The sequence below is a fragment of the Grampus griseus genome (assembly GCF_964374135.1).
Source record: "Grampus griseus genome assembly, chromosome: 17".
NCBI lineage: Eukaryota > Metazoa > Chordata > Mammalia > Artiodactyla > Delphinidae > Grampus > Grampus griseus.
This window is the reverse complement of record NC_139011.1, coordinates 75,448,130-75,461,428: the sequence shown is the minus strand read 5'-3', so window position 1 is coordinate 75,461,428 and position 13,299 is coordinate 75,448,130. Positions and strand designations below refer to the sequence as shown.

Below are 13,299 nucleotides of genomic sequence, written 5' to 3'. Positions count from 1 at the left end.
CGTTGTCTATTCATGTATTCCACATATGCAGGTACATCAAGTTGATTGTGGAGATTTAATCCGCTGCTCCTGAGGCTGCTGGGAGAGATTTCCCTTTCTCTTCTTTGTTCGCACAGCTCCCGGGGCTCAGCTTTGGATTTGGCCCCACCTCTGCATGTAGGTCGCCGGAGGGTGTCTGTTCTTCGCTCTGACAGGACGGGGGTAAAGGAGCCGGTGATTCGGGGGCTCTGGCTCACTCAGGCCGGGGGGAGGGAGGGGCCCGGAGCGCGGGGCGAGCCTGCGGCGGCAGAGACCGGCGTGACGTTGCACCAGCCTGCGGCACGCCGTGCATTCTCCCGGGGAAGCTGTCCCTGGATCCCGGGACCCTGGCAGTGGCGGGCTGCACAGGCTCCCCGGAAGGGGGGTGTGCAGAGTGACCTGTGCTCGCACACAGGCTTTTTGGTGGCGGCAGCAGCAGCCTTAGCGTCTCATGCCCATCTCTGGGGTCCGCGCTGATCGCCGTGGCTCGCGCCCGCCTCTGGAACTTGTTTGGGCGGTGCTCTGAATCCCCTCTCCTCACACACCCCGAAACAATTGTCTCTTGCCTCTTCAGCAGCTCCAGATTTTTCCCGGGCTCCCTCCCGTCTAGCCGTGGCGCACTAACCCCCTGCAGGCTGTGTTCACGCCGCGAACCCCAGTCCTCTCCCTGCGCTCTGACGGAAGCCCGAGCCTCAGCTCCCAGCCCCGCCCGCCCCGGTAAGTGAGCAGACAAGCCTCTGGGGCTGGTGAGTGCCGGTCGGCACCCATCCTCTGTGCGGGAATCTCACCGCTTTGCCCCCTACACCCCTGTTCCTGTGCTCTCCTCCGCGGCTCCGAAGCTTCCCCCTCCGCCACCCGCAGTCTCCGCCTGTGAAGGGGCTTCCTAGTGTGTGGAAACCTTTCCTCCTTTATGGCTCCCTCCCACTGGTGCAGGTGCCGTCCCTATCCTTTTGTCTCTGTTTTTTTCTTTTGCCCTACCCAGGTACGTGGGGAGTTTCTTGCCTTTTGGGGGGTCTGAGGTCTTCTGCCAGCGTTCAGTAGGTGTTCTGTAGGAGTTGTTCCACGTGTAGATGTATTTCTGATGTATTTGTGGGGAGGAAGGTGATCTCCATGTCTCACTCCTCTACCATCTGGAAGGTCTCTCCTAGGCTTATTTGACCTTACAACTGGTAACTATAATTTTTTTCTTTAATTTTAGGCCCCTGTTTCAAATAAAGATCTTGGCTAAATGGGATGATTTAGCCTTCAAGAAAGTTCTAAATTAAGGTTGTTTACAAAAAAAATTATATCTGGGTTTTGTTTTGATGTAGTCCCCTCACATGTTTTCTTTTTTAAAGTGAAAAAAAATCTCATATACTAGTGCATTTTTTTAAAGTTAATAAAATTGTAGAACAAACTAGCCTGTGGGATTGCTCTACAACTGGAGTTGGCAAACATTTTCTGTAAAGGCCCAGATAGTAAATATTGTTGGCTCTGCAACCGCGTGGTCTTTGTTACAACTACTCAGCTCTGCAACTGCATGGTAAGAGCATCCAGGGACAAGAGCTCAAATAAAGGGGCATATGCTGTGTCTCAAGAAAACTTCACTTACGGACATGGAAATCCGAGCTCCGTGTGATTTCTATATGTCATGAAAGATTATTCTTCTCTTGATTCTTTTCCAACCAATAATAAATGTAAAAACCACTCTTAGCTTTCAATCTATTCAAAAACAGGACACCTTTGGCCCACAGTGCTATGGACTAGTAACCCCTGCTGTACAAGAATAAAGATGTGGAAAGATGTGTGGACGCATTCAGCAAGTGACAGGCACTTCCCTTTACTCTGCTTCACAGATGGTGCATTTTTTTTTTACAGATTGAAGGTTTGTGTCAACCCTGCATCGAACAAGTGTATCGGCGCCATTTTTCCAACGGCATTTTCTCATTTTGTGTCTCTGTGTCACATTTTGGTAATTCTTGCACTTTTCAAACTTTTTCGTTATTATTATATTTGCTATGGTCGATCTGTGATCTTGGATGTTGCTATTGTAATTGTTTTAGAGCATCATGACCCCTGTCCATATAAGACAGCAAAGTTAGTAAATGTCGTGTGTGTTCTGACTGCTCTACCTACAGGCTGTTCTCCTCTCTCCCTGTCCTCGGGCCTCCCTATTCTCGAGACACAACAGTATTGAAATTAGGCCAGTTAGTAACCCTACAATGGCCTCTAAGTGTTCAAGTAAAAGGAGGAGTCCCACGTCTCTCATTTTAAATCAAAAGCTAGAAATGATGAAGCTCAGTGAGGAAGGCATGTCCAAGTTGAGATACGCTGGAAGCCAGGCCTCTGGCACCAGTTAGCCAAGATGTAAATGCAAAGGAAAAGTTCTTAAAGGAAATTAAAAGTGCTACTCCCTCGGACTTCCCTGGTGGCCCAGTGGTTAAGAATTCTCCTGCTAATGCAGGCGACACGGGTTTGAGCCCTGGTCCGGGAAGATCCCACATGCTGCGGAGCATCTAAGCCCATGTGCCACAACTACGGGACCTGTGCTCTAGAGCCCGCAAGCCACAACTAGCCCACGTGCAGCAATGAAGACCCCACGCAGCCAAAAATAAATAAATAAATAAATAAAGTGCTGCTCCCGTGAACACAGGAGCAATAAGAGAGTGAAACAGCCTTATTGTTGATATGGAGAAAGTCTCAGGGGTCTGGACAGAAGATCAAATCAGCCACAACATTCCCTTAAGATAAAGCCTAATCCAGAGCAAGGCCCTCTTCAATACTATGAAGGTTGAGAGAGGTAAGGAAGCTGCACAAGAAGTTTGGAGCCAGCAGAGGTTGGTTCATGAGGTTTAAGGGAAGAAGCCGTCTTCATAACATCAAAGTGCAAAGTGAAGCAGCAAGTGCTGATGCAGAAGCTGCAGCAAGTTATCCAGAAGATCTAGCTGAGATATTCATGATGGTGGCTGCACTAAACAACAGATTTTCAATGTAGAAGAAACAGCCCTATATTGGAAGAAGGTGCCATCTACCCTTTCATAGCTGGAGAGGAGAAGTCAATGCCTGGCTTCAAAGCTTCGAAGGACAGGCTGACCCTCTTCTGTTAGGATGATGAGTTCTTTTTATGGATGAGCAAAGAAAGTGGTATCTTGGGATGGAATCTACTCCTGGCGAAGATACTGTGAAGGTTATTGAAGTGACAACAAAGAATTTAGAATACATACACTTAGTTGATATAGCAGTGGCAGGATTTGAGAGGACTGACTCCAATTTTCAAAGAAGTTGAAACCATCAGATGATGATTAGAACTTTTTAGCAATAAAGTATTTTTTAATTAAGGTATGTACATTTTTTTAAGATATAATGCTATTGCACACTTAATAGACTAAAATATAGTGTAAAAACATAACTTTTATATGCACTGGGAAAACAAAAAATTCATGTGACTTGCTTTATTGGGGAGATCTGGAACCAAACCTGCAATATCTCCAAGAGGTGCCTATATAAAATATATTAGGAAAGGAAACCATGTTAGAAATTTAGCTTAAAACAAATTTTCTGTAAAAGAATTTTGTTCATCTTGAGCCACAACTAAATAAGTTTAGTTTTCTTTGTATGAAAAATAACCTATGTAGGAGATAATTCCATGATAATATTATTAATAAATTTAATTATTAATAAATTTAATAAATAACAAGATTTTAAAATCTTTAATGAATTTTTTGAAGTGTGCAGGAGATTTTTGAGTGAATAATTATTTTGCTTTTTCTAAGAAATGAATAATGAACAAAATTGTTGCATCTTATCAGTAGGTAAATGCTTTAAACATTTGGAATATTTAAAAATTTAAAACATACAAATTCACACTTTTATTTCTGAAAGATGAATCATTTCAATATTATCAAATGTTATAATATGTTCTTAGTATTTGTAGTACAAGGAAAAAGTTAAATATAATTTACATATAAATACAGAGAACTATCAATAAAAATATTATAGCTGATAACTCCGGCACTTAAAATATTTTAAAAGAAATTATTCTTTTCATAGGTGCATATTTAGTAATATCAGAAAAAAACTGACTTTTATGAAAAAACTTCCAATTAATATGAAATCTAATGATAGACAAGATCATTGAAACCTGACACAGACATTAGAGTTTCCAGCAAAAATAAATTAAAACCTAAAGAGAATATATTAAAACCATCTTTAATGGTCTCAGGACACCGAGATCATCATTTTAAAAACCATGAATACTAGATATAAGGAAAGCTGAAAACATTTTCTTTTTATTAGAAGGCATGATATAATCCTTTAAAATATCCTTTATAATATACATCTACACCCGTAGGGCCCCATATCTGGTCAAAAAGTCATGCAGTTTCACTAAAACGTGAATGTGTACGTTTTGCATAACTGTTGGGTGGCTTTTATAAAAATAAAGCAGTTTCCTTAGGAAAAAAAAGAAATTTTGCCAATTGGAATATCTTCATTCTGGAAAAAAAAAAAAAAAAAAAAAGACTTTCCTCTGAAAATAATGAAGTTCAGTCCGTGGCTATATGAACATTCACTGACTTACTGAAATGAAACCAAATAATTGTGCTTCTAGGAACTAGTTTTTTTTTTCACTTGCAGGGTCTGAAATAGCTTCTGCAAACCATTAACAAGATGTTAAGATTCACAAGCAAGCACCGGTGAACAGAACTGGACCTGCTGCATCCGTTCTACCACCACTAAACAAGTCTGTCCAAAGGGACTGGTAAATCATGGTGCTCTGCAGTCTTGTAACAGCATCCGGGGTCCTCTTTTCCAAGCATATGTTCACAGATGTTTGAATTTATATCTAAACTCAATATCATTTAATGGTGGTAAAACACCCAGGCCTGCACGGGACTGGTCCAAAGGGGGACATTGAACACAGCTCTCCACAAACTCCAGTTCAAAATAGGAAAGCATCAGAATCAAAAATTGCTTAATTTCCTGGACAGCAAATAATCTTCCAGGACATATAGTTGCTCCTGACCCAAAGGGCATGTAGTAGTACTTTAACTTGAGTCCATTACTATAGAAGGTGCTCCTTGTCTTTCCATTTTCATCAAGATAGCGATCATATTTAAATGTCTGCAATAAAGATACAAAGAAAACAAATGTATAAGCTAGTTTAAAAGGAATTTATCTTTTTCTTAACCTGGAAGTTCCAAAGAGTAATTTTCTTTTTTAATCCAATCTATGAGTAATTTAGCAAATACCCCACCTCGAATCAGAAAGTAATAAGAAACGGGAACTTAAGGAGAACTGGTGGGAAAGGGAAACCTTTATACCTCCTATCCCGCCTGGGCAACTAGCTCCTCTCTCTGTTAGGCAGAATTAGAAAGAAGGATTCAAATCAGGAGCTTAGAGGAGTCAGTATATTAGCCCCTAATTCCCTGGATTTGGGAGCAGGCACTTTTTATTTTATTTTGTTTGTTTTTTTTTTTTTTTTGCGGTACGCGGGCCTCTCACTGTTGTGACCTCTCCCGTTGCGAAGCACAGGCTCCGGACGCGCAGGCTCAGCGGCCATGGCTCACGTGCTCCGCCGCTCCACGGCATGTGGGATCTTCCCGGACCGGGGCACGAACCCGTGTCCCCTGCATCGGCAGGCGGACTCTCAACCACTGCGCCACCAGGGAAGCCCGGGAGCAGGCACTTTTTAAAGAAGAAGAAAGGCAGCAGCTTTATTATCACAACTGCAGACATAATCTAGTAGAGATTATGTGATGACCAATACCAGGGATAAAAATTAAAATTTCAAGCTGTCATCCAAATTCTCCAAATTAGATAAATATTTGACATTAATAAAAGAGACAGTCCCTGTGGTTTCAATGATCAAATGAATTCTGCAATGGTAAATTTCTTCTTTATTTCAATCTGGGTAGACATCACCTCGATACTGAAAAAAATTTTTTTTTTTTTCTGGATTTGGAACTTTGATGAACAGTCACTTACCAAAGGGTCTGGGTAGATTTCTGGGTCTAAATGCATTAACTGCGGATAAAGAGCTATGATGTCATCTTTGCGGATATTATAGGAACTGTCCTGGAGGTGCAAAGTGAAATCCTCCTTAGCAGTCCGGATGTTCAGCGAAGCACTGGAAAGCCTCAGAGACTCCTTGATGATACTGTCTAAAGATTTTAAAAGGAAGAAAGGAGGAGAGGGAAGGGAGAAGGAAGAACAAAGTATTTTTAAAGGCCATGTAATGTAGAGTCTGAAATACTTCTAGCAGCATATAACACAAACCTAAAGAGACTGTGGGAAGCTGGCCAGATAAAAATTTCTCAAACTTTTTCTGTGCTGTGATCAATGATTCATTGGTGTCTGAATGTATTTTTAATCTGACAGTCTGAGTTAATAATCTTTTGGTAAAGATATGATTTTCTTGGTCATCAATGGGAACTAGACTTTCATAATTTTATGGAAAAATAATCTTATTTCTACAAGACACTAGACATCTAATACAATTGGAAAAAAATCAGTAAATCACTTTCATGTGAATTATTCAAAGTTTATCACTTTTGAGATTTAACATACTAACACTTTTACATAGAAATAATTTTCCAGATGTTTAATGCAGCTTCACTTCGGTGTTTACAAGAACCCATTTTTATCATTACACTATCTGATGTTGTGTGAGTATGCCCTGCATTCTGGTAAGGACATAGAGGGGTACAAAGAACATGCTGAGGATAGCTGAAATATATGATGAGAAAGTCTCGCCTGACCTTCCAGTCTCTGTCCTTTTAATTGTCATGCTTTAAGTGCTCCTCACATGACTGTGCATAAAATCATAGCACGTTAGTAATTTATTTCACAAGTGAGAAAATAAGACCCCCAAAAGTGAAATGACATGTCCGTGGTTTCTACGGCAGGGCAGAGTCCCACGTGGAGCTTGTGCTCCTTCTCGTCCCTTCCGCTAAGACACACTGCCCCTGAAAGCATACACTGGTTTATTTCCTCTAGAGAAACATAACAAAAACAAAGAGAAAACTCTTTCTTACTCTAAAAATATGGTACTTTTGTATTTCTATAAAATCCAGAGAAGCAAACATTTTTTCAATGAAATAACCTTCCACCCCACCACCCAACCCATGCAGCTAATTGTGGTTTCATGATGGTACTTTTTCCCCTTTCATTTCATGAAAACGAGTAGCCCATTAACTATAAGATTGCTGGTAAGAGCAGTAACAAATGAGGCAGAGCAGGGCAGCACAGAGCGGAGGTTGAAAGCGCAGAGTCAAGAGCTCCACGTTATTGCTGCCACTGGCTCCACCATCCAATCCCAGGCAGTGACTTAACCTCTCAGTGCCCATTTCCTCACTTGTTATACACAAATATTGAGTTGGCCAAAAAAGTTCGGGTTTTTCCGAACAAGTAAGTAAGTATGCAACAAGTAAGTGCGTGATGTGTACTGACAATTCCTGTTAGGAGGATGCAGTAGATGACATGTAACAACACAGCAAACACACCTAGCACGGGCATGTCATCCAGTTGTATCCGGTTCAAATAAATTGGATTGTCTTCAAAGCTAATTTTTTGACCAGCGTTCTCTAGCATTTTATTCACTTCTTCAGTGGCCGCTTTCATTGCCTCCGGGTTCCTATGAAAGGTTAAGAGAAAAGAAAAGATGTACAGAACAGTTTTTTCTCTACCAAAAGGTCTGCAAACAAATAGGCGTTTCCCCTTCTTTTAACCAGGTGGTCAAGATACAAAGAAGGTGGGAAAGGGACATTTCCATTTATTTTTTACTCTATTTTATAGCTGTGTTTTAAGTCCTTGGATGTTAGCAAGAACTGTTGCCTTAAAAGTGTCCCGTGGGCTTCCCTGGTGGCGCAGTGGTTGAGAATCCACTGGCCAATGCAGGGGACACCTGTTCGAGCCCTGGTCCGGGAATATCCCACATGCCGTGGAGCAACTAAACCTGCGAGCCACAACTACTGAGCCCTCATGCTGCAACTACTGAAGCCTGTGTGCCTAGAGCCCGTGCTCCGCAGCAAGAGAAGCCACCGCAATGAGAAGCCGTGCACCGCAACGAAGAGTAGCCCCCCGCTCGCCGCAACTAGAGAAAGCCTGCGCGCAGCAACGAAGACCCAATGCAGCCAAAAATAAATAAATAAAATAAATAAATTTATAAAAAATAAAAGGGTCCTGCTACATAGAAGTAAAACTTTGACCAGACTTTTATAAATAAATGTTTCTAATAAGGATTAAATGGTTAAATTAGTCATATGCATGGCAATTGAGAGAAAATTGCATCCAAGATAACAATTCTAAAGTACTGGCTAAAATGCCAAAGGAAATTTAAATTTAGTCTTAACATGCATGTGATTCCATGTAGAACACCTTTTCCATTTATATAATAATTTATTGTTCTAACACTTGACTGGTGAAATGAATGCTACTTCACTTTAGTGCATTGACGTTTACCGGATCGTCAGTGCCTTGGTAATGTAGCCATATAACATGATCACAGTAAACTGAGTCTCAGAAACGCTTGACCGGTAAATCTTTGCGTGCTTATCGTGAAATGTCTACTCTTACCTGTAGGATAGAAAACTGATGTTGTAACCTCACTGTAAATATGTGAATTTATTTCCAGAAAGAGCTTTCTCAAGTAAAAACTTTGGAAGGCATTTAAACTTTGAGAAAGATTAGTAATGGTTTTTTGTATCTGAAATCGTTTAAAATTTTTTTTATATTAAAGACATAAAATTATCAGCCTTCAATGGAACTTTGGCATTCCCAATCCTATGGAATAATAATTTTGTGTCTATGTGACACAATTTTGTGTCTATGTGACACTCAACATCCAACTGAACTGGAATAATTCAATAAACCATTTGAATGTCAAATTCCCAAAAGACTATCACTCTGGGAAGACATCACGTTATGCAAAATATATGTTACAGACAGGGTTTTTTTTAATATACAGTTTTAAAAGGCAAACTCTAGCTAAATCCCATCAATAATAATATATTATGATTCTTATTCATAGCTATCAGAGTTGGTCGAATAGTATGACAGCCATCACTGACAGTGAGAAAACAGTTAATGCACAGATGAGTAAGACATAGGCACTGTTCTTTTCACTGACAGTACGTCAGCAATCACATAGGGATATTTTTACGATTATAAAGACCAAATTCATGGACTTTAAGAGGTGTCATGAAGAACAGCTTGGAGTTAAGAGAAAGGGCTCTGGTGCAGACAGCCTGCATTGACCCTGTACCAGCACGTTCCTTTCCCTGGAAAGGTCTCTTCTTCTACAAGATGTGTTTACCAGTCACAGCTGTTTTAGGAGGGTTGGATGAGCTGATACACGTTAAACTTTTACAAGGGTAAATACCACATTCTTGATTGACAGTATGAGAAGGTACCACGTCTTTTTTTTTTTTTTTTAGTTAAAATGGTTGAATTTCTGCTTTCACCTAAAATGAAGAAATGGATAATTTGCTAATTACCTAATCATTTGAAATAAGCTCCAGAAAGTCGCTGGAATGGTGTTTGCTTGCGAGGCCCAGAGGACAGCGAGGAACGACTTGGCTTTCTCCGTGTCGTCCAAGGCGGAGAGCGTGTCATTCAGAAACCTGACCAGTTCCGAGATGTGGTCTCTCTTTCTGAGTTTCTGGAGCCGCAAGCCCTCCGCCAGTTTCTCCCGGGCGTAGTGGCCCGTCTTGAACACGTGAATGGGGAAGCCTGCTACCAGGGCTGGAAAGATTTTGTCAAATTGCTTGAAGTGGTCCAGGTGATTTAGAATGAGTGCTTTTTGTGCATCTTGCCCTGAGAGATCTTTGCCAAAGAGCGTGAAATACCCAGCTTCGAACATCACTCGATAGCAAAAGGCATACATCCCCTCTGACATCCAGGTGGGCGTCTTGGGCTTGGGAACCACCTGGGGTCTCAGGACAAGTTGGAGGTTTTCCATCATGGCTTCTGTGAGGGAATTCAAGGCATCGCCCTGCAGAGTCTTGATGATAGTTTTACTTATGTTGTCGGTGGTATTTCCATCACTGGGGTCAATACGTCTGTGTCCAAACGCCTGACCGTAAATGAAATGTGCGAAAAAAGAAATTAAACCTGACCTAGGACTAGTAAATGTCTGAAACACAGATTAGATGCTTTCATGATTCTCTACTTGTTAAAACAAAAAAAAGGAAAACCCGCCTTCCCACATGCAATTTCATAGCATTTTACAAACGGCCAAATCATGCCCTTCTTTCAAGGCTAAGTGTGAGTCCCAGATTATCAGTGACACTTCCCCCACAATCACTCTGGTCTTCTATTTCTTATTTTTCTTATGCTTCTGCATTTATTTTCACATTAATTTGGTACTAATCGAGAATGTTTTTAATCATTAGTTCTCTTTTATATTCTTTGTAGATGTATCTTAACCAGACTTTAAGCTACTTAGTAGCGGAGACCAGTTCTAATATTTCTTTGCAGAGACTCAATATTGATTAATTTTTTCCTATAAAAGAGCCTCTTAGATCTCATCTAGGTGATGCCAAAATATCTAGTCAATTCCTTAACAAAATTAAACAATTGTGTGGCATGAGTGTGGTAAAACAATTGTTGAACGTTAAGTTTCCAACTTATACTCTGGGTCTTGTGTAGAAATTGTTGACATGAGTGAGTTTGTACCTCTCTTATTCATACCATGCCATCCGGTTCAGTAAAACACTTAATTTTTATTTCACCCTCATAAGCTGATTAAGAAATGACAAAGCTATACCGATTTTGACTTTTTAAATGATTAATACCAAGAGATTATGTCTAATTTGGTTTATTGTGTTTCTAAGAATCTCCATGTAAGGGTAACTCTCTTCAGCATCTCCGGCTTTACATCTGAGTGTGTCAAAACGATTAAATAGATTGACATAGAAAAAGGTAGAAAATAAAAAAGCCTAATGCTATATAAATGCAAACCTGGTTACCTTTGCAGAAGCAGTGAAGTGAAATTTTTTCCAATCAAAGTATTTTCCATGATACAGCACTTTATGGTATAACAAGGGATTGGTGATGAAGTGGACATAGTTTCCCATTAGTTTGCAGGTGAAAACATGACCATGTTTCCTTTGATTTGCTCTGAGGAACTCAAGAGGATTGGCACCAAACTGCAGAGCACAGCCCAGATATGGAATCAACCCATTCTCCAGAGGTGGTTCACCCATTTGCCTGCAAGACACAGAGAGATGGTAAGATGGAAAATTGCACATTGTTCCTTATTTATATTTATTTACATTAAATTTTTTACCGCTGACTTCAAACCTCAAAACACTATAGTTTATTGATACTTTTTTGGTTGGTGGGGCCCTGCTCCTTTACTAAAATAATGAGTTATTAACCTAGTAACATGATATGTTGGTGAAAATGATAACTAAATCCATCCATCCATCCATGCATGCGTTCGGCAAACACTGAATGTCTAATATGTGATCCTCACTCTTCCCAGTGATAAGGATAAAAGGATCAACCAGGCCAACAAGACTTTCCCTATCAGTGTAGAGATGAAACTACATTCTAGTGTTTATATTTTTTCTAAGCGTCGTTTGCCTAAGTATCTCAAAATGTTTCATCTGATTGTTTTCTCTAAAGATATAGAATCCTGAACGGCAAAAAGGATTGCAGAATTGAAGTTTTCAAAATCTTCATAGTTTAAATATATTATTATTCTGTAATGATAGTTGCAGAGGGGAATCTTTGAGAAATTAGCACATTATAAAGTGAAATTGAGTAAGGTAAGTATTGACATGGTTATTGATTATAATTCAGTGCTCTTTGATGCTATCTTCCATGTTTTTATTTGAGAATATAAACATTTATTTTCCAACATAAACCACTATCCCTCTTGGTAGAATAACATAGCATAAAATAATTCTTTTTATTTTCATAGTTTGCAGATAAGTGGTTTAATTAAAACTAGAAATGACCAGTCCTGGTAGTTAATATTAAAATACCATAAAGGGCAAAAACAAACAAACTAAAAAGCCTGTAAAAGGTAGACAACACAGCAATCTACATGGCTGAAGATATGCTGTGGGTAATTCTGTCTTTGGGGGATTGACAAAGCAGAGAATATTTACATACCCCCCCCGATACTCTTTGAGGAAATCAGAAGTTAAATAAACCATGGCTCTGTATCTGATTCTGTTTGTATTTCTTGAACCGATTATAAATGATCCATACAAATAAAAGGCGTGTCTCATACATTTAACAGTTTCCCAGTTCGCCATGGTTGATGATCACTAATAAGAAAATAGTAATTGAATGATCAATGCAGGCTCTATACACTTTCCCAGCTTAGACTGAGTGTATACAGTGCACAAGAACTAGCTGAAAGAAGAACGTTGAGTCAGAGCATCTATTTAATCCGCAAGACAGGAATTGCGGATCCACTTACCACTTCTATCCTTACTAATGCAGACTTTCTCTTTAGATGCACCCATAAACACACACACAGAGATCTCATAAAATTTCTGTCAGTGATGTTTAACAAGTTTGTCCATTTTTACATTACCACTAGTATATGTCAATACTAAAAAGGAAACTTTGCCATTCTATCTTTTGTGAGATATAATAAAAAAGATACTTTCAAAATTTTAAATTAAAAGTTTTTACTTTAAAAAAATTAAGGAAGAAAATGCTAGCGTATGTAAGTACAGAAAACCAACTTTATGGTATAACAGTGAAGGCAAAAGAACATTAAATGAATGAACAAAAATGCAGTTTAAAAGTAAAGCTTTCCTTACCTTCTCCTCGTTCCAAGGAGAAGCCACCAACAACAGCACACCGCTATAACAATCCCCCAGATCAAAGAGACACTCATCATTTTGCAAATCTAATGCAAAACCTCTGAGGAGGAGAGTCTGTGATGAGAAGGGTAAGGGTGTAACAACACAGACTCCAGCTGGACTTTTATATACGGTAAGATGCTTCACTTGAGGGATCAAAGCAAACAATTAACCATCCTATTAGGAAAAAAAAAACAACTGGCCTTGAACTAAGTCCACGGGTATCAGAAGAGGTTCCAAAACAATCAGAAACCTGCAATACTTGATAAGGTGAAGGTCTCTCAAACATATGTTGACTTAACATTCAGACCTGGGAATGACGGCTAATATTACAAATTTAGTATGCTTATAAAAAGAACAAGTAAACCTGTTCAGGAGGAACATACCCAATAAGAGGTAAATATATAAGAGGTAAAATATAATAACTTAAAGAAAAACTTAAAGAAAACTAAGCATAAGTTATCATTAAGCTAATGAT

General features: G+C 39.6%; 1 protein-coding gene across 1 annotated transcript; it reads right to left on the bottom strand.

The window, feature by feature from the left end:
* Window positions 1-3,299: 3,299 nt before the first annotated feature.
* Window positions 3,300-12,912, bottom strand: CYP7A1 (cytochrome P450 family 7 subfamily A member 1). The gene is made up of 6 exons (XM_082674916.1): window positions 12,780-12,912; window positions 10,965-11,205; window positions 9,492-10,069; window positions 7,500-7,630; window positions 5,983-6,158; window positions 3,300-5,118 (listed from the first exon to the last, which is right to left on the bottom strand). The coding sequence occupies exons 1-6, from the start codon at window positions 12,857-12,859 to the stop codon at window positions 4,819-4,821; spliced, it is 1,506 nt and encodes a 501-aa protein (XP_082531042.1). The 5' UTR covers window positions 12,860-12,912; the 3' UTR covers window positions 3,300-4,818.
* Window positions 12,913-13,299: the final 387 nt, after the last annotated feature.

Coding starts and splice junctions, on each gene's coding strand:
- CYP7A1 (XM_082674916.1), bottom strand. CDS start 12,859: ATGATGAGTGTCTCTTTGATCTGGGGGATTGTTATAGCGGTGTGCTGT. Junction 10,070..10,964: donor ACTTCACTGCTTCTGCAAAG/GTAACCAGGTTT, acceptor ATTTACGGTCAG/GCGTTTGGACACAGACGTAT. Junction 6,159..7,499: donor GGATGACATGCCCGTGCTAG/GTGTGTTTGCTG, acceptor TAAAATCTTTAG/ACAGTATCATCAAGGAGTCT.